Here is a 25,888-nt window from a genome sequence, read left to right as displayed (position 1 = left end):
AGTAACGGGGTTTTGGCATAGATTTTGTTTTATTGTTTGAGGTTGATATTGATGACCTTTATATAACTGAACGTGCAGTGTAGTTGATTGAATGCTCTTAAATTCGTCAGGGTTTAAACAACACAGGAAACAAGAATAGAATTGAAAGAAATCTGGATGGTTTTGATGAATGAGCCTTCAGAGAGAGGGATGACATTCAAGATGAATGTCATGATGATGATCTAAACGAGATGAGATGGGTTACACTATAGAAAAACCCTCACCACAGAATCTCAGAGGCAAAGTTTTAGACAATCAGGCAGTGAAAAATAAGACAAAACAAAGAGCCTAAAAATATACTGCAGTACATAACAGAACCAGCATGTTCAACCACACAGTGATGAACCATTCTAAATTAATAACACTGTTCTCTACCATGAACAATGCTTACTGAGTGTCTTCTGTGTGCCTATGCTATATGCTGAAATATGCAATGCTGGACTTGCCCTCAATTGTATCTGAGCCTAGTAAAGGAGATATCACCAATATCCATATGGCAACAGACAGCAAAGCAATGCTAATGTTATTAAATTCCATAAACATAAAACCAAAAACCTGTTGAGTCAGTTCCACCTCGTGGCAACTCCATGTGTGTCAGAGCAGAACCGTGCTCTATAGGGTGTTTGATGGCTGGTTTTTTGGTAATAGATTGCCAGGCCTTTCTTCTAAGGTGCCTCTGGGTGTACTTGAACCTCCAACCTTTTGGTTAGCAACTGAGCATGGTTAACCGAGCATCATCCAGAGACTCTGATATAATTAATTTAAGAAAGAAAATTTTTAAGTGCTGCATGAAAAGAGATCATTTTGGGCTGGAGGATATCAGAGACTTTTTGTGGATATGTTGGTGTTGAACCAAGCCATGTGGAGGTAGATTGTGATTAAATGAGGAGAGGGCTTTCTAAACTGGGGGAATGAAGGATAGCTTAATTAGCAATGGAAGTGAGCTCAGTTTATAGAATGGACAAAAAATAGAAATAAGGATGGCTAATTTTTTTTTTTTTAGGAGAGTAGATTAGAAAATGGAAGGCTTTAAAAGCAAAGCAGCCTAGTTCTGATGTAAGGGCAGAGGTAAGCCCAGGTTTACTGTTTATATTAAGAGTGGTAAAATGGAAATTCTAAAGACCATAAAAATGGCTAACACGGTAAATGAGACCAGTGAAGGCTGATTCATGTATTTAGAAAAAAACTGAGGGACAACTCATACTAAAACTGAGTAATTATTAGAAGAAGGAAGCCAACCCACTTTACCTCCATAGCCAAAAAACATGAAACAAAAAGATTGGCTTAAGTTGAAGTAAAATAATTAAGCTATTTTAAGTTAACCATTTATTATTTATTAAGCTATGTATATAAGAAAGGTTTTCATTGGCTGATTTTCATAAGTAGATCCCCAGGCCTTTCTTCCTAGTTTGTCTTAGTCTGGAAGAATCACTAGAAAAGAACATCATGTATGGTGAAGTAGAGAGTCAGTGAAAACGAGGGAAACCAGATGGATTTACACAATTGCTGCAACAATGGACTGAAACATACGAATGATTATGAAGATGGCACAGGACCTGGCAACGTTTTGTTCTGTTATACATAAGGTTGACATGATTCAGAGATAACCTGATGGCAACTAGCAACAACAGCAAATGTAAGAAATAGCTTGTTAACAAGAAGTGATCTAGAAACTGGACTAGGCTAGTAGGAAGATTACATGAAGATTATATAACCAAAAACCAAATCTGTCGCCATTGAGTCAGTTCCCTTCCACTGAACCCCCACTGCCCTCAGTTTTGCGCAGGACTGGGCAATGTTTTGTTCTGTTGTACATAGGGTTGCTGTGAGTCGGAACTGACTCAATGACACCTAACAATATAACGGGGCAAAATAAGCTCTGGGAGGAACATGAAGGGGAAGGGGCCAGAGCGCCAGACCATGATTTGTACACAGAGGATTGGGCAGGTGGGGAGCAGATAGTGGTGGTTTTGTGTTTAGTGAAAATAGGCTTTTGGGACTCAGGGGAAGGAAAGAGCCTCTTGGACTTGTGAGTAGAAAGAGTGCTTTCCTTGGATTGTGGTGGGAATGGACCAATGATGTCTGGATCCCCTAGGGTTGGGCAAAACTCTTGGCCAGGGACTTTACCCTTTGTGTGTCAACCTTAGAAGGGTGCAATCAAAACTTTTGTATGTACTTCCTTTGCTAAGTTTTCTAGGTCAGGTACCTGTTTGCCCCAAAGCTTGGACTGGCTAGAGAAGAGCCCCAACTCCCTGAACTCCTATTCAGTTTTCCAAAGGTTCTTCAGGGAGCAGAGCCAATAGACTTCTTATATCTCCTGTAATTTCTGGGGGCCATCTGGTAAACTAGAGCCATGAGCAAAGAGTGGTATGTGGCCTGCTTACTGTTAGGCCACCCAGTGGTCTTCTGGCTTAATACCTTCACCATTTTTAGCCTTGTGATTGATCGGCCTTGCTTCTGTGGTTCTCTAGTGTTGTGTATTGCGCTGCCCCTATCTGCTCATTTTACCTGGGAACCAGGAATAGACCCTGAAGCACTAGGATGCAGGGGATGCTGAGCACAAATTCTGTGAGTTGGATAATTTGGCCCTTTTCCTTTTGTTGTTGTTGTTAACTGTCATCCAGTCAGCCCCCAATTCATGGCAACAACAGAACAAACCACTGCTCAGTCCTGACCCGTCCCCATGATGGTTGAGGGTCAGGTAATTGTGATCCATAGGCTTTTATTGGCTGATTTTTTAGAGTAGTTTGCCAGGCCTTTCTTCCCAGACTGTTTTAGTCTGGGAGCTCTGTTGAAACCTATTTGGCATCACAGCAACATACAAGCCTCCACTGACAGATAGGCGGTGGCCACACATGAGGCACATTGGCTGAGAATTGAACCCAGGTCTCCTGCACGGAAAGCAAGAATTCTACCACTGAATCCCCAATGCCTCCCTCTTTTGGCTTTAAGTATCTGGAAAATATACTTTATACGAAGGACAGAAAAGATAGGTTGCAACCGTTTATAAAAAGTGAAAGTACTTAGGAGACAGCGCTGTACACACAGCCAATGACACCCTTCTCCAAGTTATTAGAGCGAATGGTATTACAGGCAGTGATTTCTAGTATCCCTTTGCAGCCAGTGACCTTCTCTGGGTTTAAGCAGAGGCAAAATTGATAATGAATTCCAGAGATCATCCCTTTAAAGCAAAAAGGAGATTGTGACCAAACAGAGAGCTTCGGCTTTGGCTGTATGCAATTAATAACGTGCACCTACTTGGTTGAATGCGTAAAGTATTTAAAGTCTTTGCAAGCAGCATTTGTTTTTTTTTTCCAAGGATGGTATGCTTTTTGTTTATTAAGTTGGTATCTGTCAGTGTATCATGCAGATCTCTTCCTCTCCCTGGCTCTGCAAAGATATTGACACAAATCTGCTCAAATAAATTAACATCCTCATTTTCACTGACTTGTGCGTCCATAACAGTGAGTTCGCTTGCCAGTGTGTGGGCTGACCCACATGACCGCCCTATCAACTGATACCTAGTGTGTGATGCCGGCAGTTGTCGCACAGTCCCAGTGTGTGGTGGCGTTTAGCCTCTGATGTTCCTCTGGCATTTTGTATAAAGATTGCTAATCAGTACAGAAGCGTGTGTACAGGGTGTGTTGCAAGAAGGAGGCAGAGAAACAGGCAATTCGTAATCGATGAAGATGAGAGAATTTACATTCTTTTGTTTTTTTTTTTTTTGGGTAAAGAAAGGGCATTGCTTTGACACTCCACCCCTCCCCCCGTAGGATAAACCATCCACTGTGTCTTCTAGTCTAAGCCTGACTTAATTTTAGAAACAGAAATGATATCTTGTAAGTTTATTGCAACTTGGTCTTTTTTTTTTTTGTCTTTGCTTATAATCAGGTAAGATAACCCCTGCATCATATAATGAATGGAATTGGTGGTTAACGGGCCCAAGGAATATAAAAGAAGGGAAAATGGAGTTTAGCTGATATGAAAATTTAGAATGGTTTTAGGAAAAGAGGCATCAGATGCAGGAAACAGTGGTAGCAAAGGCATGAGGATGGGAGACCCCAGTGGGAATTACAGATACTGTAACTGATTTAGTTTGACTTGAGCCAGGATGAGTGAAAATGAATTAGGAGTAGAAGGAGTGGATAGGTGGATAGGTCAAGTCCTAAAAGGCCTTGAGTATCAGGCTAAGAAATGAATTTCTTAGATGAGGGGATCTCAAAGTTTTGGGAGAGGAAATCTGGCCACTCTGTGGAAGTAAGAGAGGTTAGAGGAAGTGGAGAAAGGAGGGATGGTGGGCAGGAAGCCATTCTGGAAGGTAATGGGGCTTAAACCAGACTATTAGGGTTGATGGAGAGGTGGAGTTCCCCAGCAGCCATGTAAAATTGTGAGCCTTGAGAAGGAAGTCAGGACTACAGATGTAGAGTTGGGGGTTATCCCCACAGGGCTGTAGTTGAAGCAGTGCATTTAATGAATTCACAAAGAGTGAAAGAGATTTACAAACGTTGTAGAGAAAATCATAGTACAAGGGGTAACCGCCACCAGGTTTTCCAAACAAGGGGTAGGAGGAGAGAAATGAAGCAGAAAAGGATCCACAAGGAGGGTACAACCAGGAAAGAGACTGAGAAGAGCAGGGTGTGTGGAAACTAAGAGACGAGAAAGTTCTAGCTGTGTATTTTCTCTTTTCCTCAGAAACTCTGGTGGCGTAATGGTTAAGAGTTTGGCTGCTAACCAAAATGTCAGTTCGAATCCACCAGGCGCTCCTTGGAAACCCTGTGGTGCAGTTCTGTTTTGTCCTATAGGATCGCTATGAGTTGGAATTAACTCGATGGCAATGGGTTTGGTTTGGTTTTATGCCCACTTAGTACTCCTTATCTCCCCGGAATAATCAATGTTGTTTTTGAACTCCTCTTCAGAAATAAGAACATTGAATGCCTTGTCTGTAAACTGTGCGTTTCAGGGCGTGTATGTGTCTTCTAAGGAACCCTTGTGGTGTAAACCGTTAGGCGCTTGAGTGCTAATCAAAAGGCTGCCTGTTTGAAACCACTCAGTCGCTCCTGGGGAGAAAGGCTTCATGATCTGCTCCCATAAAGATTACAGCCAGGAAGATTCCATGGGGCAATTCTGCTCTGTCACATGGAGTTGCTAAGAGTGGGAATCAACTTGACAGCCAACCTGTGTCTTCTCTGCTTATGATTGGGGGCTTCTAAATCTAACTCAGAAATTAAGTGTTTTTAGGTAGGATTTGAAATGACAGTGTGACACTGGTTATGTGGAAAATGAACACACAGTTTCACTTTGTTCCATCTTTACAATTCTGAGGACATGCTGAGTCACCAAACTCATTCGATTCTGGAAGACCTAGCAGATGAACGCACAAAGGACGTGTGTCTGCAAGGCCTTGTGTAAACATTTTGGATTTGGCTTTACATTCCCTTTTAAAAATACTACTTTTTATTTTTTGAAAAGTAATAGATTCACATGGTTCAAAAATCATAGCAACTTAAAAACATGAACTTGGGAAGTCTAGCCTCCCCCGCCACCCCTTCTGGGCTGCCTCTCCCCCACATTCGCTTCCTATGTATCTTTCCAGTGTTTATGCTATTACAAGCAAATGCAAATGTTTATTATTTTTTTAACTTGCTAACAGCAAAGATGACATACAATAGACACTATTCTGTGTCTTGTGCTTTTCACTTATATTCTATAGATATTTCCACGACGGCAGGGGTGGTTCAGTGGTAGAATTCTCACCTACCATGCAGAAGACTGGAGTTTGAGTTTTGGCTAGTGCACCTCAAGTGCAACTACAGCTTGTCTGTCATTGGAGGCTCACATGTTGCTGTGATATTGAACAGGTTTCAGCCGAGCTTCCAGGCTAAGACAGAATAGGAAGAAAGGCCTGGAGATCCACTTCCGAAATCAGCCACTGAAAACTCTATGAATCCCAGTGGTCCTCTCCCAATGTGCATGGGGTTGCCATGAATGGGGAGGGGACGGGGGCTCAACAGTAGCTAACAACAGCAGCCACATTGATCTTTCCATCATTACTTAAAAAGTTCCCCATTTTTAAACAGCTATAAGAACTTTCATTATTACACGAATATAAGCTAGTTCTTTTAATCTTGTAGTTACCAGCCTTTCGGTGTTAAAAAACAATGCTGCAATAAAATAGATCTGTAACATGAATTCTCAAAAATGGGATTACTCTGTCAGAGAGTATTTGTAATTTTGGCTGGTATTGCTAACTTGCCCTTTATAATAGTGGTACTACTTATAATCTTATTAGGAGTGTATGAGAGTGACTGTGTATTTCCCCAAAGTGTCATGATTGATGAAAATACATGTTAAAATTTTGGATTTTTACCTAATATGGATGGGAAAAATCTGGAAGGAAATATATCAAAATGTAGATTTTTTTTTTCTAGGTGATAGAATTTTGTATGGGTAATTTTTAATTTTTTTATTTATACTTTTGTAATATCTATTTTTTCACTAAAGCACATTATTTTACAGTGAGAAAAAATATGTAAAATGTTATTTTAAAACCAAATGAGATACTACTAAAAACTACTACACACCACTAAAACCAAAAACAAAACCTATTGCCATCAAGTCTATTCCGACTCCTAACACACCACCAGAACGGCTAAAATTAAAGAGAACAATAAAAAATATAAAACAGTAAAATGTTTATTATAGTAGACATTATTTTGTCTACCTATTCATTTGAGATGTTCCCCTTGCCCCCGCCATGTAGTTCCAATGGGAGATGAGGTTCTGGTTCTCCATTTCCTTATCCAAGTTCTCTGGTTACTGGTGGGTGTATGATCTGCTATAGGTCAATCACAGGTCTTCCCTGGCATTTTCAAGCAAACGGGAAAGGAGCATCTGTCTTTGGTGTGAGATGTGAGACTTAGGAGCTTTTGACAGCCACGTTCTGGAAGCATGTCTGAGAGAATGCAACTGTTGCTGAAACTGAGAGATGGAAAGAATGTGGGGGTGATGGTCCTCGATTCTAGTCATCCTACCCAACCAGATACATCTCACCCATCCCACGCACGGTTCGGTGAGAAAACCCAACATGCTTCCAAGAGAGTCTCTTTTCCCTAAGTTGATTTTTACTTGTGTTTCTGTCACTACTAAAAGAGTTCCAATATATTTTGCCTAGAAAATGATGGATTAGGGTCACATAACTATCTTCAGACTTTTAAACGGCCATCAAGTAGAAGGAAATTAACTCTGATAACTAACCTAAGATTACGAAGGGAAGCAAACTTTTGGTCTCAGCATATTGAAGAACTTTCTAGTGATCTGAGCCAGAATTGAATTGCTTTTAGAAGTGATTACTTTGCCATTGGAGAAGCCTTGACACTGAGGGACAGCTGATCATTTCCCAGGAGAGTTTAGACCAAATGATCTGAGGTTTCTTCCAACTTGAAGATATTTTACTTGAATGTATCTTGGGGGCTAGTTAGTGGTTAATATGAGCATGGTATGGTGTTATCAGAGCGCAGACATTGGCTCAGTTGAGAACTCTGTACTATTTTGCCTGTGATGTTGTACTGTGGTAAAACAGTTGGTCTGATTTCCGAATGGCCAACTTGTATCTAAGTGCCTGTTTGAGCATGGGCCTTGGCTCCCCGCTGGCATTAACCATTTCTGTTCTTTTTTAATCCCAGTAGCAATGGCCTACCCTGTTCCCCATTCCCAACCACATACAATTGATCTTTAGAGCTACTTTGCCTTGATTTCTTCTTTAATCAGGCTAATCACATTCATGAGTCAGCAACAAAGTTGGGAGAAGGTAGAGAAGAATCTAGGCCTGACTTCCATGTCAAGGATCCCATTCCTTCAGAGGAGCTCCTCATGCCAGGAAAAGGACTCCACTATCTATACCGTTGGAAACCCTGGTGGCATAATGGTTAGGAGCTATGCTGCTAACCAAAAGGTTGGCAGTTCGAATCTATCAGCCACTCCTTGGAAACCCTATGGAGCAGTTCTATACTGTCCTATAGGGTCACTGTGAGTCGGAATCGACTCGACGGCAGCAGGTTTTTTGTTTGTTTGTTTGTTTATCTGTGTAGCTAATGCTGGGATAGTAAACTCTCAGCCCCATTGCTTAATAATTGAGTAGGGCATATATGAATATATTTTACTATGAACTTTTAAAAGTTGAAGTGTAACATACATAGAGAAAAATGTGTTATGGATTGAGTCATATCTCTAAAAAATATGGGTTGTAAAACCTGTGGTTATAATCTCATTTGGAAATGGGTTTTCTTTGCTATGTTAATAAGGTAGTATTAGTGTAGGGTGTGTTTTAAGTCAATCCCTTTTGAAATATAAAAATAGACTAGGCATAGAGAAGCAAGCCCAGATGGAGGAGGAGAGATGCCAAGCCATAGGAAGATTGCCCAGGAGCAGAAGCTCGAAAGGGATAAGGACCTTCCTCCAGAGCTGACAGAGAAAGGAAGCCTTCCCCTACAGCCAGCAAACTGATTTCAGACTTCTAGTCTCCTGTGAGAAACTAAATTTCTGTTTACTAAAGCCACCCACTTGTGGTGTTTCTATTATAGCAGCACTGGATAACCAAGACAAGTTTTACAGCCTGATGAATTTCCCAAAATGAATATATTTGTGTACCTCTTGTTCAGATCCAGAAATAGAACATTACAAGTACCTCAGAAAGCACTCCCAATGTTTCCTCCCGGTCCCTGTGGGATGGGGGAGTATATTTTCAATAAATCCAAATCAGAATTAATTTTAAAATTTGCCATAGAAACAGTGGTAGAGAGATTTCTATTTCATAGTACTACTGCTATATGGATCACCTATGTTTTTGACTGAGTAGGGTTCTAGCTCAAACAGATTAGTCCAAACAAGGTTTCCATGAGAGAAATTCTGAGCTTCTGCCCTTTGGAACCCAGCCCATTGATAGGTTAATGAACTACTTCTGTACATAAGACTCTATATCCACTTTTGGTCTGTGGGGAACCTTGATTTTCCTAATTGCTGGAGGACTGAAACACTAGTGTGATTTATAAACAGGCCTTTCATATCTTGTATTATTTATATACGAGTGACTTGCTAAAGACACTGGGGGATGGTGCAGTTTATGCAATTAATCTCTTGCACTAGGTAGAGTGATAGTTGTTGTAATTTAATTTTCATCCAAGCGTGGACTGTGTCGGATTGACCAAAGCATTTGGTCTAAGGACAAATTTCAAACGCTTATGGTTTTTTTTTTTAAAGCTGATTTGTGAAACAAAAGGAAGTGTTTCCTAGAATCAGCGTTTTACCAATTTAAACTGTAGGTTGATAGTTTTGGATTATAATTAAAAAAAAAAAACTGTTCATTTTATCATTATTTTTCTAATTATTTGCTACTGGTGACATTGCTCTGAAAGATCAGGATTAATTTATTAATAATAACTGGGCTGCCTTAATGAAATCAAAACTAACATCAGAATTGTATCTATGCTAGTAAACCCGGTATGTGTCTATATGTATACACTGAAGACTTTTTGTCCACCCATGAACATTTCTTGGGACCAGAAGAAATATTTTCTCTCTTTCTAACCTGTACTTTGGCCCCAGATACATAGTAAGTATTCATGATATGTTGATTGAATTGAATTTTTTCTTGTCAGCAGTTTATGGCTGGGGTGAATTGAATCAGTAATTCTGACCTGCAATAATCAATATATTTCAGGAAGGAAGGAACATGATGTTTTCAGTTGTGCTTCTTTTGACACCTGATTTTATAGTAATATCCATTTCCGGATTTTGTATGTCTTATTTGAGAGATATTAAATTGCTCTCTTACAATACAGATCTTCGCCTTAGAAACAAGTGCTAGTTCCATGTCGTTTTTTGTTTCTTTTTGTTAAAGCTCTTGTGAACTCTTTTACATCTCAAAAGAGATTGACATAAGACACACTCTACATTAATACTGCCTCATTAACATAACAAAGAAAGCCCATTCCCAAATGGGACTATAACCACAGGTATAAAAAAGGGGGTAGGATTTATAACACGTATTTTGTGGAGATACAATTCAACCCATAACATGCGTATTTTCATACTTTGCTTACACCTGTATACATCCTCAAGCAATAAACCAAACCATTCCGACTCATAGAGACCTCAAGTGTACCTAAAACAATAAACCAAAAAACCAAACCCATTGCCATGGAGTCAATTCTGTGTTACAGAGTAGAATTGCTCCCTAGGCTTTCCTTGGCTGTAATCTTTGCAGAAGCAGTTTGCCGGGCTTTTCTTCTGTGGGGCCACTGGGTGAATTTGAACCACCAACCTTTAGGTTAGCAGCCGATTGCAAACTGATTGGGCCACGCAGGGGCCTTCTTAAACAATACATAGTATTTATATCACTCAAAGTATTTACGCTTTACAGTCTATAAAAATATAATTTCCACATATCATTCTGCATTTTCTTTGTGGTGATGTTTGAGAATGTCCTAGTTAGTTTCTTTTAGCTCATATATAGTATGCACAGTGTACATCTGTCTTAGCTATCTAGTGCCACCATAACAGAAATACCGCAAATGAGTGGCTTTGACAAACAGAAATTTATTTTCTCACAGTTTAGGAGGTTAGAAGTCAGAATTCACGTGCTGGCTCTAGGAGATGCCTTTCTCTGTCGGCTCTGCAGGAAGGTCCTTGTCTCTGTTTTGAGCTTTTGCACCTGGGTTATCTTCCTGTGGTTTGGCATCTCTCTTCCCCAACTTCACTTCTCTCCCTTGCTTGTTTAATCTCTTTTATATCTCAAAAGAGATTGATTCAAGACACATCCCACACTAATCCTGCCTCATTAACATAATAAAGAAAACCCATTCCCAAATGGGGTGATAACCACAGGAATGGGGGTTAGGATTTACAACACATATTTTGGGGGGACACAATTCAGTCCCTAATAATATCCATCCATCTATCTAGTCTCTCCTTAATGATGTTTAGATTGTTTCTATTATTTTACTATAGCAGACAATGTGGCAAAATGTTCTTGTATGTGTCTACTTGTGCATAATTTTATAAGAATGGAAAGGAGAAGCTCATTTGTACGGTGAAATGTCAAATGTGGAGAGAATGAAGGAGTTAGAAAGCATCTTTTAAAAAGACACATAGTACAAATTCATTCAGGCAAGAATCATCAATAGATGCTAATACTATTGGGTGGAAGTTTGAGGAGCAGGGTAGTTATGTAATCTCAACGTTATCTCCCCACTAGTTCTTAATCACAGAGGGTAAAAATAGCAACTTTATGAAATAGTGACCCAAGATAGCATCGTCAACACAAGCTGACTTCAGGTGCCTCCTGATGTGATGCACTGAGAAGGATACAACATCACTCAGACAGTGTTCCGCTAAGAGTGTACAACCTGCATCTAATCATGAAAAAGCATCACACAAATTAAGGACATTTTACATGGTTTGCACTTGACTTCTAACAGGAAGGTTGGTAGTTCGAACTCACCCAGCAGCACTGCAGAAGAAAGGCCTGGTGATCTGTTTCTGTAAAGATTACAGCCAAGTAAATTCTATGGAGCAGTTCAACTCTTTCACACATGGGGCCATCAAGAGTTGGAATCAACTCCATGGCAATGGATTTGTTTTTTGTTGTTGTTGTTTACTCTTAAAAATGTCAATATCTTGAAAGACAAAGAAAGGCTGAAGACCTTTGCATATTAAGAGACTAAAGAGACTTGACACAAATGTAATGTGTGATCCTGGATTGGATTTTGGAACAGAAAAAAATGCTGTAAATTGACAAAATCTGAATAAAGTCTGTAGACTAGATACTAGGATTGCATTAATGTTGAACTTTCTAACTTTGATAATTACACTATGGCTAGATGAGTGATTTCCTTGTCCTAAAATGGATGCTGAAATACTTAGGGGCCAGAGGCATGATGCCTGCAACTTATTCTCACATGGTGCACAAAAAAAATATCTTTTCATACATATAGAGGGAGAACAAGGAGCTCTGGTGGCACAATGGTTAGCTGCCTGGCTGCTAACTGCAGGGAGAAAAGGCCTGGTGACCCGCTCCTGTAAAGATTTACAGCCTGGGAAACCTATGTGACAGTTCTACTCTGCCCTATAGGGTTGCTATGAGTTGGAATTAACTTCTCAGCACACAACAACAGAAATAGAGCAATAAAGCAAATGTGCCAAAATGTTGGTAATTAGTGAATCTGAGTGAAGTGTAAAATTGTTGCAATTTTTCATGTATTTAAAATTACTGAAAATTACTTAGGAGTGGAATTATGGGGTTATAGGCCATGAATGAACAAATCTGTCTTGGAATAAGTACAACCAGCATGCTCCTTAGAAGCAAGGATGGTGAGACTTTGTCTCACGTATTTTTTTGACACGCTATCAGGAGGGATCAGTCCCTGGAGAAGGACATCATGCTTGGTAAAGTGAGAGTCAGCCAAAAAGAGGAAGACTCTCAATAAGATGGCTTGACACAGTGGCTGCAACGGTGGGGTCAAGCATAACAACGATTGTGAGCATGGTGCGGGACTGGGAAGTATTTCATTCTTTTGTACATAGGGTTGCTGGGAGTCAGAACCAACTCAGTGGCACCTAATAACAACAGGCCATGACTGGAGGAGCCCTGGTAGCGCGGTGGTTAATCACTGAACTGTTGTTCACTGTAAGGTTGGCAGTTCGAACCCACCAGCTGTTCTGAAAGAGAAAGATGAAGCAATCTGGCTCTGTAAAGATTTATAGCCTTGGAAACCCTATGAAGAGGTTCTACTCTGTCCTACAGGGTTGTTATGAGTCAGAATCGACTTGATGGCAACGGGTAGGCCATGAATATCTCTGAATTTACTAGATATTGCCAAATTGTTTTCTAATGTGGTTGTACTTATTATTACATTCCCATTGTTCCGTATCCTCACCAATACTTGATGTTAGGTTTTAAATCTTTTCCCGATCTGATGGGTAGGAAATACCACTGTGGTTTTAATTTGCATTTTCCTGATTACACTGAGGCTGAACGTCTTTTCAAATGCTTAACCATCAGGCTTATTTCTTTATGAATTGCTTCCCGTATTTCTAGCCTATTTTTTAAATTGGGTTCTTTGCCTTTTTCTTTTTAATTTTTGTAAGTCTTTACATGTTCTGAGAATTAATCATCTGTCGATTAGATGCATTATGGATGCCTATATACTTTTGAAAGAAAAAAAGTATATAGGCTTAACCAAACTAAAAAATTGAGTTGTATTTTCTTTGCATTACATTGGATAAACTAGATCAAGGGGCAGAGAAAACACAGAACATCAAATGTGTAGGGGTTCAGGAGCTGGCTTTTGTTTCCAGAAGCCTGACTCAGTTAAATAATATGAAGTAACTTGAACTTGCCTCCCTATCTCTGGCTCCTCTGAAAAAGATTATTTTAAGAAGGGTCATCTATGGTCCCCAGTGTGTTTTAATCAGAGGTTTGCTGAAGAACTTGTTCGTCCCTTTCCCTCTAGACTTAAAAAAAATCTATATATCGCTAAATAATTAAACTCTTGACTGCTAAACGTGGGTTTGAGTAACCCACTCGGAGCAGTATTGAAATGCCTATAGAGCAAGAGGGTAATTCTGTGGGGACAATTTCTTGGCCCATCCTCTAATACTGATTAAACCCTTTGAAAGATGGTGAAGAAAGGTTAAACCACTTAGACTTGACTACTAAAGGAGATGATCTAATGACCATTCAAGAACTTATTTTATTGCTCTAATTCAAAAGACTGTTAGGTATTTGCTTTGCATATAGGGCAAATAGACTAAAACCGTAGAAATTGAGTCATTGAGTGGTGCAATCCGTCAATGCATTTGGCCGTTAACCCAAAGGTTGGTGGTTCAAGTTCAACCAGGTGTGCTTTGGAAGAAAGGCCTGGTGATCTGCTTCTGAAAAATACACCATTGAAAGTCCCATGGAGCACGGTTCTACTCTGACACACATGGCGTCACTGAGAGCCAATTTGACAGGCAACTGCAGTGGTGGTTGGGAAAGAAAGCTGAAATTTTTCCCATCTTCTCATTTTATAGATAGATGAAGAAAGCAAGTTAACTGACTTATCTATTACGTACTGCCGTGGAGCTGGTGGTTGTCCTAGACAGAACTTGACTTTGGACTCCAAGTCTTCTTTCCTCTAGTGCATCATGCTGCCTCTCCTTCAAAAAAAAAAAAAAAAAACCCTGAAATATTACTGCTCCTTCTGTTGATGCACGTGTAAGCTTTCCAGGGGATAGCCAATTGTATTTTGTAGTTTAAGGTCATTCCACAGCACCCTCCATTTTCGTTCCTCACTGATTTTCCAATCAACTGGACAGTTAGAAAATCTTTCAAGAAATTTAACATCTCAGTCTCTACCTTAAAAGAAGAGACCCCAGGGAAATGTTGTTAACTGCAGTCGAGTTGGCCCTCAACTCATGGCAACCCTATGTGTTACAGAATAAAATTGATCTCCGTAGGGTTTTCTTGGTGTAATCTTTAGGGAAGAAGATAGCAGGCTTTTCTTCTCTGGAACTGCTGGGTGGGTTCAAGCTGGCAATCTTTGTCAGCAGCTGGTCACAAACTGCTTGTGTACCCAGGTTCTTACTAAGAAAATAAGAGATTACAAATTGTAGCCTACTGTTGGTAGTAAATTCCCTGTGACACACACACCCAGGGAGCAAATGGATGTTTTGCGTGCTTTGTTGTTGTTCTTAGCAGCTGTGGAGTCGATTCTGACTCATAGGTGACCTCATGTGTGCGGAGTAGAACTGATCCATAGGGTTTTTAAGGCTGTGATCTTTTGGAAGCAGATTGCCAGGACTTTCTTCCATGGTGCCTTTTGGTTATTAACCCAGTGCTTAACCATTTGTGCCATCCAGGGACTCCTACTGTGTATATGTTGTTGTTGTTAGGTGCCATTGAGTCAGTTCCAACTCATAGTGACCCTGTGTACAACGGAATGAAACACTGCCCAGTCCTGCACCATCCACACAATCATTGCTATGTTTGAGTCCATTGTTGCAGCCATTATATCATTCCATCTCATTGAGGATCTTCCTCTTTTTAGCTGACCCTCTACTTTATCAAGGTATGATGCCCTTCTCCAGTGACTGGTCCATCTTGATAATGTGTCCAAAGTACGTGAGACAATGTCTCTCCATCCTCACTTCTAAGGAGCACTCTGGCTGTACTTCTTCCAAGACAGATTTTTTCATTCTTCTGGCTGTCCATGGTATATTTGATATTTTTCATCAACACCATAATTCAAAGGTGTCAGTTCTTCAGTCTTCCTTATTCATTGTCCAGCTTTCACATGCATATGAGGTGATTGAAAATACCATGGCTTGGGTCAGGTGCACCTTAGACCTCAAGGTGACATCCTTGCTTTTTAATATTTTGAAGAGACCTCTTGCACTCGATTTGCCCAATGCAATGAGTCTTTTCATTTCTTGAGTGTTGCCTCCATGGGCATTGATTGTAGGTCCAAGTAAAATGAAATCTTTAACAACTTCAATCTTTTCTCCATTTATCATGATGGTGCTTATTGGTCCAGTTATGAGGATTTTTATTTTCTTTATATTGAGCTGTGATCCGTAATGAAGACTGTAGTCTTTGATCTTCATCAGTAAGTGCTTCAAATATATATAGCTAATCTTTATTTTCCAAAGAGCTTCTCATGTTATTCTTAGTAATTAGAACTGGATGGCAATAGTCAGTTTTTCAATTTACAAAAATTTATGCTGCTTTAAAGATCTTTGAATTGTTTTCTTTATGGAAAATACTGTAACAGCATAAAGAGAAAAATCTGATCCTGTGGCCTAGAGAAAATCACTTAATGTTTCCTTCTTGAGATTTTCTGCATATTTATATATTTCATGTAGTTAGATTAAACCACTTTTAAATCCTGCCTTTTTTTTCCTTACTAGAGTCTTTATCCATGTCATTAAAATGTTTTGTAAGCATAGTTGTTAATGGATGTATTATATCTCACTGTCTGGATTGATTATAATGAAGAACGCTCCAGTGAAGCTTTGCCTACATTTTGGATTTCTTTGGCAGGTTCCTAGAATTGGGATTATTGAATCAAATGACAACATTATTTTTAGTCTTTTCACCCCAAACTGGTTTTGACAAAGTTGCTACTAGTTTTACACTTGTATAAGTAGAAAGAGAGAGAGTACCTGTATAATTTCCATCATTGAACTTAATCACTAAATAAAATTATTGCTGATTTGGTAATATAAATAGATCAATCTTTGTCTAATTCACATTTCTTTGATTACTAGTGAAAATATTTTCATATATTTATTAGCTATTTATGTTGCTTGTGGAAACCCTGGTGGCGTAGTGGTTAAGTGCTATGGTTGCTAACCAAAGGGTCGGCAGTTCGAATCCACCAGGCGCTCCTTGGAAACTTTATGGGGCGGCTCTACTCTGTCCTATAGGGTCACTATGAGTCGGAATCGACTTGACGGCACTGGGTTTTTTTTTTTTTATGTTGGCTGTATGAATTCAGTTTATGAACTTTGTTTACTTTTCTGTAGGAGGCTCTTTTCTTATTAAATGATTTTTATATATTGCAAACATCAGTCTTTTGCCTTTGTGGTAAATTTTTTTCCCCCATTTTGCTTGCTTTTTTTGACTTTATGGTTTTTATTTGGGGGAGAACAGAAGTTTTTATTTTTACATTGTCTAGATTTACATTTTGGAGTTTGTTTCTGTGAGTTCTTTCATTAATGATTTATAACGAGGAAATATAAGCAAAAGGGTTATTAAAGACCATCATTGCTTCACAATTAATTGAAATCATTGAGTAGGGACCATTTTATGTAGGTTTAAGTGATTTCACTCCAGTTTTTTCCAGTGATGTCCCTCTGCAATTGCTTGTCTCTTTTTTCTGAAATCTGCTCCATGTCACCCATTAAGCTTGTCTTTGGTATTCTGCACAGTCTTAAATCTGCCCTTTTGGCCAGCTGTTCTTCTGTCCTATGGCATTTTCTCATGTCCTGATGTTTCTTTTAAGGTATTATCCAAAGAGATGAGTCACCCATGGAAAAAGGGCTCTCTGGTCTGCGAGGAAGTGGCTTTGAGCTCTCTGACGTGTTTTATTTCTCCAAGAAGGGATTGGAAGCCATTGTGGAAGATGAAGTGACCCAGAGATTCTCCTCAGAGGAGCTAGTGTCATGGAATCTCCTCACAAGGACCAACGTAAATTTCCAGTACATCAGTCTGCGGCTCACCATGGTGTGGGTGCTGGGCGTGATAGTACGCTACTGTGTCCTATTGCCTCTGCGGTAAGAAACCTGTCCAGCAACTTGATTCTATGAATAATTCAGCTTTCTTTTCTGGTCATTTCTATAATGACTACGTAAGAATATTGTGGTGCTGTTATAGATTGAATTGTGTCCCCCTAAAATATGTGTTGTAAATCCTAACCCCTACATCTGTGGTTATAATCTCTTTTGGGTTTTCTTTGTTATGTTAATGAGGCTGGATTAGTGTAGGGTGTGTTTTAAATCAATCTCCTTTGAGATATAAAAGAGTAGATTAAGCAAGCAAGTAAGAACAAACTGAGGCAAGGATACCTGCTACAGGGTTGCCCAGGAACCTAGTAGCTGAAAGAGACAAAGATTTTCCCCTAGACTGGACAGAGAAAGCCTTCCACTAAAGCCACTGAATGTGGAATTCTAGCCTCCTGAACTGTGAGAAAATAAACTTCTGTTCGTTAAAGCTGCCCACTTGCTGTATTTCTGTTACAGCAGCACTAAGGCAGATATGAATCCTACTACTTCCCGCTTAGAAAACACCACCAAGTGGGACCTCTGCAGGAACTTATTAAGCATCTATTCTTGCAATATTTTTTCCCAAATGAACGTGTGTATTTACAATCCAACATATATTTTACAATCTGGATTCACTCTGCTGTCATAGATCATCTGGGGGTGGATAGAAAGGGGAAGTTAGAAAAAAGAAGAGGAGAGAGGATTTACAGTGTCACATTTGCCAGGGTGTCAACCAAACCGACAGTGCACCGGAGTCCCTTTCCCAGCTTTGCTGGTCTGTACCGGTTCACAGCCTCGCGTCGTTGTTGCTGTTAGTTACTGTGGAGTCGATTCTGACTCATGGCGAAAGAGAGAATTCCTGCGACAGGTTACCACATGGGAGAGAGCTGTTTGAGAAGAGTGAGTTTGTTCCTGTCCACTTTGATGATGATTGCTCACTCTTTTGTTAAAACTTGCCCACTTGGGTCCCCTTCTGCTTTCAAGGTATGAGTACCTCCTGATGAGGCGGCAACCCCAAAAAGCAAAACCAAACCCAGTGCCGTCAAGTCGAATTCAACTCATAGCGACCCTATAGGACAGAGTAGAACTGCCCCATAGAGTTTCCAAGGAGCGCCTGGCAGATTCGAACTGCCGACCCCTTTGGTTAGCAGCTGTAGCACTTAACCACTATGCCACCAGAGTTTCCTCAGCTGTATTAGCAAAGTGAAATTCAGAGTTTCACATGTACTTTTGCTTGAATCTTAAGCCAGTGTCCCTAAGTGGGGTTCATGTACCCTGGGGAAGTTCAAGGCTATCCATTGGCACTCAGAAAGAAAATACTAAGGCTTGTTTGTTAGAAGCTTCTAGTTATTCTATTGGAATAGTTATTCTAGTTATTCTTTTGGAAACCCTGGTGTTGTATCAGTTAAGAGTTACGGCTGCTAACCAAAAGGCTGGCAGTTCGAATCCACCAAGCACTCCTTGAAAACTCTGTGGGGCAGTTCTACTCTGTCCTATAGGAGGGTCACTATGAATTGGAAACGACTCAACTTGGCTGGTTGGTTGGTAGCTATTCTACTTTTATAGCTAAAAAAAAAATTAAACTTTAGTGAAGTTTTATATCTGGATTAGCTCTTGTATCCTCACATGGTCATGAGTCAGGCAGCTGAGGGAAGAGTGAGAATTCTGCAACACGGAGTGCTTGAGGTACCGTCATTTGCTGTTGGTTAGTTTTCATCACACTGTGGGGGTCCAGAAAACGGTGTTATGATTCTAATTATCTAGTTCTAACTAATGTTCACAAAATAGGTAAGTGACATAAAACATTCTTACAGAGATAATCCCAGTAATCAAACATCCAAGAACAAGAAGAAAATGACAGAATCGGGACTTCTGCTCCTAGTACACACTCTTCAGTGAGAAAGTAAAAAGAAAAGGAAAACAAAAGAGTAAAAGAAGCAGTTGCTACCAAGTGAGCATTTCAAAATATAAAAAAAAAAATTCAAAATATAGATGGTGCTAAAATTGACGCTGGTGAGGGCTGAATAACTCTAACCGCATTGAGTTGTACACTTTAAATGGGCGAATTACACAGTCTACTGAATTATATGGTCAATAAAGCTCTGAAAAAACAGATTGTGTTTTTTGTGTCACCTATGAGAACTCTCATAGCTGGCTCACTGAAACTGGGAAGTAGAAAGTTCCGGTCTGTTTGTTAATCCAGCAAATAAAAAGTTTCAGTAGTTTCGAACCCAGTTGTTAAACATGTTAAAATGCAACCTCTTCTGATTTAATGTGTAGGAACAAGGGATTCTCCTTAGGGAAGGTGACAAAATATTTGAAAACCTCTGCATAATTCAGGTATGAGATTGAGGAGCGTTGTTGTGTTGTTATTAGGTGCTGTTGAGTTGATTTCACAGTGATCCCATGTGACAGAGTAGAACGGCCCCATAGGGTTTTTTAGGCTGTAGTTTTTACAGAGGATCCCTGGTGGTGCAGTGGTTAAGCACTTGACTGATAACCAAAAGGTCGGAGGTTTGAACCCACTTCAGGAGAAAAAGGACTGCTCCCGTAAAGATTAGGGGGTCACTGTGAGTCGGAATTGACTCGATGGCAATGAGTTTTAATTTTTATGGGAGCAGATTGCCAGGCCTTTCTGACTGACATGAAATTACTGCACCTGAAGAAAACATTATCTGACCTTCAAATTGCTTCAGAGGGTGTTAAACCAAGACTTATAAGTTTAACACCGTAGCAAGGTATTTCTAAGGAAGCATATTCAAAAAGCTTTCCTGTTACTAAAAATATTAATTACATTTTAAGTGAGGGCAAAAGTTCTTTTTAACATTAAAGTATGTAATTTTAAAATACTAATTTATAGAAAATAATATTATTTATATTTATAAAATGTTTTTGCATCTTTATTCTTCATGTTGTGAGTGTTTTATAATATACTTGATATCAGTACATTAATATATATATGTTCCCAAATGCATTGGGGGTGCATGCTCAGATGTTTTATTGATGGGGTTTTCCTGAAGATTGAGCTCACTTCTTTAAGCTATTCTCCAATATGAAATAATACTAAACTACTATGTAAAATGATACTAATCTACTGAGAGGCAGTATAATGAGATAGTTAGGAGCATGGATTCTGGAACCAGCTCATCAGGGTTCAAATCCCAGCTCTGCTGTTTATTGGCTGTGTAACCTTGGGTAAGTTATTTAACCTTTATATGTCTCAATTTCCCTATCTGTAGAATGAGAATGGTAATATTTATGTCTCATAGAGTTTTTGGGACAATTAAATGAATTAAATTTAAAAAGCACTTAAAATATTGCCTGACGCAGAATGTTAGCTACTGTTTTATCATAATCTAATGTAAAAATGGGGGATTGGCTAAGATAAACTGCTCCAAATGTCTGGCAAAGAGGTAAAGATGGTTACATGTTAGGAGTAGACCAGCTTGACAATGGCCCCTGTTCCTGGCATTATTTCAAGTAGTGTCCCCAAACACAAAGAGTCCTTCTGACACTGCAGTGGCTGTTCGTTTTAGCCAGGTGTATTGAAAACCTCGGCCGTTCCACAAAATATGGTAACACCCCTCAGAAAACTAGGAAGATACAGATAGGCCTCTGGTTTGATTTGAGAGGGCAATGAGCTAATTTCTGTTTCCTTCCATTTTACGAAGTAAAATGTTTCAAAAAAATCTTGTCTGTGAAATGTGATTCAACTAATGATTTTCTTCTCCTTTTTTAACCAAATTCTATTTATTTCTACAGATTTTAAATTTTAACTTTTTCTTTTTTAAGTAATTTTGTTTCTAAAAACAACTGTTATCTTTTTGAAAAATCATTTAAGTGTGTATTAAAATACTTCAAAAATTAGAAAGCATCTCTATGGAGAAGTATTGTCGGTTACCTTATTGACAAACTCCTGAGTTATCTTGAAGCATAATAAAAAAGGAATTGCATTAAATGATGTCCTACACGGTGATATATTTTGGGATTCTTACTATGAAAGCACCTTTAAGTATAACTCTCTTGAAATTTACTGCAAATTTTAAATTCCTTTGAGAAAAATTTTAATTTTTATCCCTTTATCCCCTCATTAATAAATGAAGAAAAGCAAGTTATTTTCAGACTTTTACAAGCATTGCCTTTTATAACCATACTACACCACACCAAAGACTATAGAACAAGATAATAAAATATGTACTTTCAGCCTAAACTTATTCCTTTTTAGAATATAATTTTTTTCTTATGTTATAAAAGAAATTAATATTGAATATTGTAAAGAAATTAAAATAGTCCACAGGAGCAGAAGGGAAAGACTTTTTATTTTATTTCCTTCACTATCATTCTTTACCCTCTGAAGATTACATAGACTGAACTTGACAGTTTTGCAGACAAACTTTCAGGCCCTTTCTCTACATGTACTGTACATACATGTTTGTTATTATTTTGAAAATGGGATCATACTCTCTGTTATTCTGAAACTTGCTTTGCTTATGCCTCTCAAAATGTATTAAGGAACATTCTTCCACGACATTACCTGTAAAACCCAAAAAATCTACTGCCATTGCATCGATTCCGACTCATAGAGATCCTGTAGGACAGAGTAGAACTGCCCCATAGGGTTTCCAAGGCCGTAAATCTTTACGGAAGCAGACTGCCACATCTTTCTTTCGAGCAGTGGCAGCAACTGGTGGGTTCGAACCTCCAACCTTTCAGTTAGCAGCCGAGCACTTAATCACTGCACCAGTGAGTCTGTGATTTACCCGATACTTGGGCTGGCAGCATCGTATTCCATAGCGTGGATGTTCCACAATCTATTTACTCTTTCCTTATTTCTGAACTTTTGGGTTATTTCATTTTTCCTTACTGTACAACTAACTTTTGCATTACTTTTTCTTTTCTTTTTCAGGGTAACCTTGGCTTTCATTGGGGTTAGTTTTCTCGTTATAGGAACTACACTGGTTGGGCAACTGCCAGATAGCAGGTGAAATGTTTCTTTCCATCGAGACATAAATAAGATTGTCCTTTTACTGTGTCAAAGAAGAGCCCGTTTGTCCGATTACTACGTATAATGTTACATTTATGGTCTCAACTCACTTATTAGAATCCTGCTCACTTCACCTTCATAGTGTTTATTTGATTTTTTGTCATACTTTCATATAAATGGAAAGAGGTTGGTTTTTTTAAAGGAGAAATGAAGAAAAAAAAAAAAGGGCCGAGGAGCCCAAGGGAAAGTGAGAGTCTTGTAGTATTGGCAGGTTCATAAGGCTGAGACCAGAGAAGCTTCTGCTTAACTTCGTCAGGAATTTATCATAATGCGTTTAGCAGGGTGGGAGCTACTTTCCATTAGAGTTTTGTCCAGTTCTCTTGGTGAACTTTGGCCATTTAATATTAAATGCTTCCAGGACACTAGAATTGAACTGTGGGTGTGTCTCAGAACACAGCCTGTTGCTGTGATGGGGTACAGCGTATTGTTTAATGTATTGTTTCTTAAATGTGCCCAGAACTGTACAATAAAATGTTTTCTTTTTCCTTCAGTTTCAAAAACTGGCTGAGTGAACTGGTCCACCTGACCTGCTGCCGGATCTGTGTGCGAGCCCTTTCTGGAGTCATTCGTTACCATAAGAGGTGAGTGCCTGCTGGCCTCCAGCGTGGTTTCCTTTAGGTACATCCACTGTATGATTGATAGCAGAGCCTTGGAAGGGGGTGGGGAGGACGCAGGTGGATTAAGGCATTTTCAGTGTGTTTATTCCTCCTTCTTAGAGTATCACAGATGTTAACAACGTACAAAAATACTTTATAATGTGCACTTCATTTGCAGAGGGAACATAATAAACCCAAACCAGTTGCCATTGAGTCGATTCCGACTCGTGGCGACCCTTTGTGTATCAGAGTAGAACTGCGCTCCGTAGGATTGCAATGGCTGATTTTTAGAAGTAGATCACCAGGCCTTTCTTCTGAGGTGCCTGTGGGTGGATTTGAACCTCCTGCCTTTTGGTTACCAGCAGAGTATGTTAGCCATCTGCACCACCCAGGAACTCCAAGGAACATAATGATAAGCATTCAAAAGCACTAAATTATTGGGCATTTATGTATGTAGCCCAGGTTCTGCACTTCTTATTTATTATCCTCATGATGGGTGCTTTGGTCCCATTTTACAGTTGAAGAAATGGAAGCTCTGGGTTGTGTTGTTCAAGATCACATAGAATTAGTTTCCTGGGATGCTATAACAAAGGACCACAAACTGGGTGTCATAAAACAATGGAAATTTATTCTCTGACAGTTTTGGAGATAAGAAATCTGAAGTCTTGCTTCCTCCAAAGGCCCTGAAGAAGAATCCTTTGACTCTTCCAGCTTCTGATGGCTCCTGGCAATCATTAGCCTTCCTTGGCTTGTAGTTGCATCACTCCAATCTCTGGCTCCATCTTTACCTGGCCTTCATCCCTGTGTCTGTTCTGTGTTCCTGTATCCAAGTCTCCCTTTCCTGCCTCTTAGAAAGACACGGTAGTTGGATTTAGGACTCATCCTAATCCATGTGACCTCATTTTAACTTTATTCCATCTGCCATGGCCCTATTTCTTATCAAGGCCACATTCTTAGGATCCAGGGGTTAGGACTTGAATGTATCTTTTGTGGGGGACGCAGTGCAACCCACTATAGTGAGTGAGTGGCAGAGTCAGGTTTTGGACCAGGTCTGTCTGATTTAAAAATGATGAACTTGACAGGCCTGCAGGGTGGAAAGAAGACTAGACTTGGAGTCTGGAGGCCTGGTTCTAGGGTCAAATATAAGCAACTCAGAAGACCATTGACAGATTGCTGTGCATGTTTAAAAGGAGCCCTGGTGGCACAATGATTTGGCACTGGGCTACTAACCGAAAGGTGGGCAGTTCAAAGCCACCAGCGGCTCCACGGGAGAAAAGACCTGGCAATCTGCTCCCATGAAGATTACAGCTTAAGAAAACATGGGTTTCCTCTGTCCTGTTGGGTCACTATGAATTAGAGTCGACTCGACAGTACATACATGCATATTTAATAGTCTAATTTGCAAATGTGGCAGCACATCACTTGGCAAGTAAATCAGTGCTCCAATTAATTAAGATTTTCAAAGTTTTTATATACAATTTTATCAGGAACTTTGAACAAAAAATTTTGATTGGTTGACTATTATGTCAGAATACATAAACCTTATAAGACAGCAGTATGTGCTCACACATTATCAAAGGTTAAATACAAACTTTGCTAAGATAATCACAAGGTCAGCGAGCCAGCATCATAAAACCTCTGGAGTCTTGGAAACAGGACGTGTTCATTAATCCTGTTTTCCAGAAGAATAAGTTTCAGGTGTTTCAGTGAGCCTGATCACCTATAAGTATATTATGTGAAACTAAACAAGTTGCTTCTAAAGATTAGTTATAGATTAGGGCATAGCTATAGGCATTAATAGTCATTAAAATTATAAGTATGTTTATGATCATATGTAACATTTAATAAGATGACCTTCAGTGTTGTGGGTGAGAGAACTTTCTCTGTTTTCATAAAGCAAAACTTATAATTTTGCACTAGTCTCAGACCTGCCAACTCTAAAAGGCCATCACTGAGCCTTAAAACAAAATACCATGTTCTGCTTCCCGCGCCTCCAATCATAAAGATTAAATGTATCTAAGTAAAGTTATCAGCTAAGTGAAACTGATTTTGATTGAGTTAACTTTTCTGTTAACTCAATCACATTTTTTTTAACATTGTTTACATCATTGTTTTAACAGTTCTAAGATAAGTTTTTGTTTTTTAACTGATTAGGGCTTCATGTCTCATTAGCAGAAGGGAAACATTTTAGCATTCGGCTTTGACTTGGACTGTCAGGTACACAGAGGAGCAGCAGTGGCTCAGTGAGTTTGATTCCTGGCCAGTGCGCCTTATGTGCAGCCATCACCCATCTGTCTGTCAGTGGAGGGCTGTGTGTCGCTATGATGCTGAATAGGTTTTAGTGGAGCTTCCAGACTAAGATGGACATTGATGAAAGGCTTGGTGATCTACTAACAAAAATCGGCCAGTGAAAACCCTGTGGATCATGACAGTCTGATCTACAACCAATCATGGGGATGGCACAGAAGTGGGCAGCATTTTGTCCTGTTACTCATGGGGTTGCCATGAGTCAAGGGGCCAACTTGATGGTAGCTAACTGCAACCTAATATACAAAAAAATACAAGGACCCAAGGACCCTTAAAATTCTAAAATTATATGAATTTGTGGTTGTGCTGTGAGTTTTAGAATGAGGAATAGAAGAAAATGCTCTGGTAGAGGTGTGATCAGAAGAGACACCTTCAGAAAAGGCACTTTAATTATGTAGAGAGAAGCTCGTAACTTCTAATTTTAAGGAAAACATGCTAAAGTCATTTTACATTTGGTTCCGTTTCTTTGTATAGGCCCAAAGAAAACTAATTTGCTTCGTTGGTATTAAATACTTGCCTAACTCTAGGATGGAGCCCTATGGCGCAGTGGTTCAGAGTTCGGTTAAAGGTCATCAGTTTGAATCCACCAACTGCTCCTTGG

The 25,888-nt window shown here is 39.4% G+C and overlaps 1 protein-coding gene across 4 annotated transcripts in view; it reads left to right on the top strand.

The window, feature by feature from the left end:
• GPAT3 (glycerol-3-phosphate acyltransferase 3) overlaps positions 1-25,888 on the top strand; it is a 78,537-nt gene that overhangs the window by 37,105 nt on the left and 15,544 nt on the right. For 3 of the 4 annotated variants that reach the window (XM_049885832.1, XM_049885830.1, XM_049885828.1), the window contains exons 3-5: positions 17,082-17,352; positions 22,247-22,321; positions 22,876-22,965. In XM_049885832.1, coding sequence (XP_049741789.1) covers positions 17,108-17,352; positions 22,247-22,321; positions 22,876-22,965 — 410 coding nt within the window. In that variant the 5' untranslated portion in view covers positions 17,082-17,107. The remainder of the gene's footprint in view (positions 1-17,081; positions 17,353-22,246; positions 22,322-22,875; positions 22,966-25,888) is intronic. The other variant, XM_049885831.1, reaches the window with a different exon arrangement.

This window comes from Elephas maximus, chromosome 5 (genome assembly GCF_024166365.1).
Source record: "Elephas maximus indicus isolate mEleMax1 chromosome 5, mEleMax1 primary haplotype, whole genome shotgun sequence".
Classification (NCBI taxonomy): domain Eukaryota; kingdom Metazoa; phylum Chordata; class Mammalia; order Proboscidea; family Elephantidae; genus Elephas; species Elephas maximus.
This window is presented reverse-complemented; position numbering and strand designations above follow the sequence as displayed.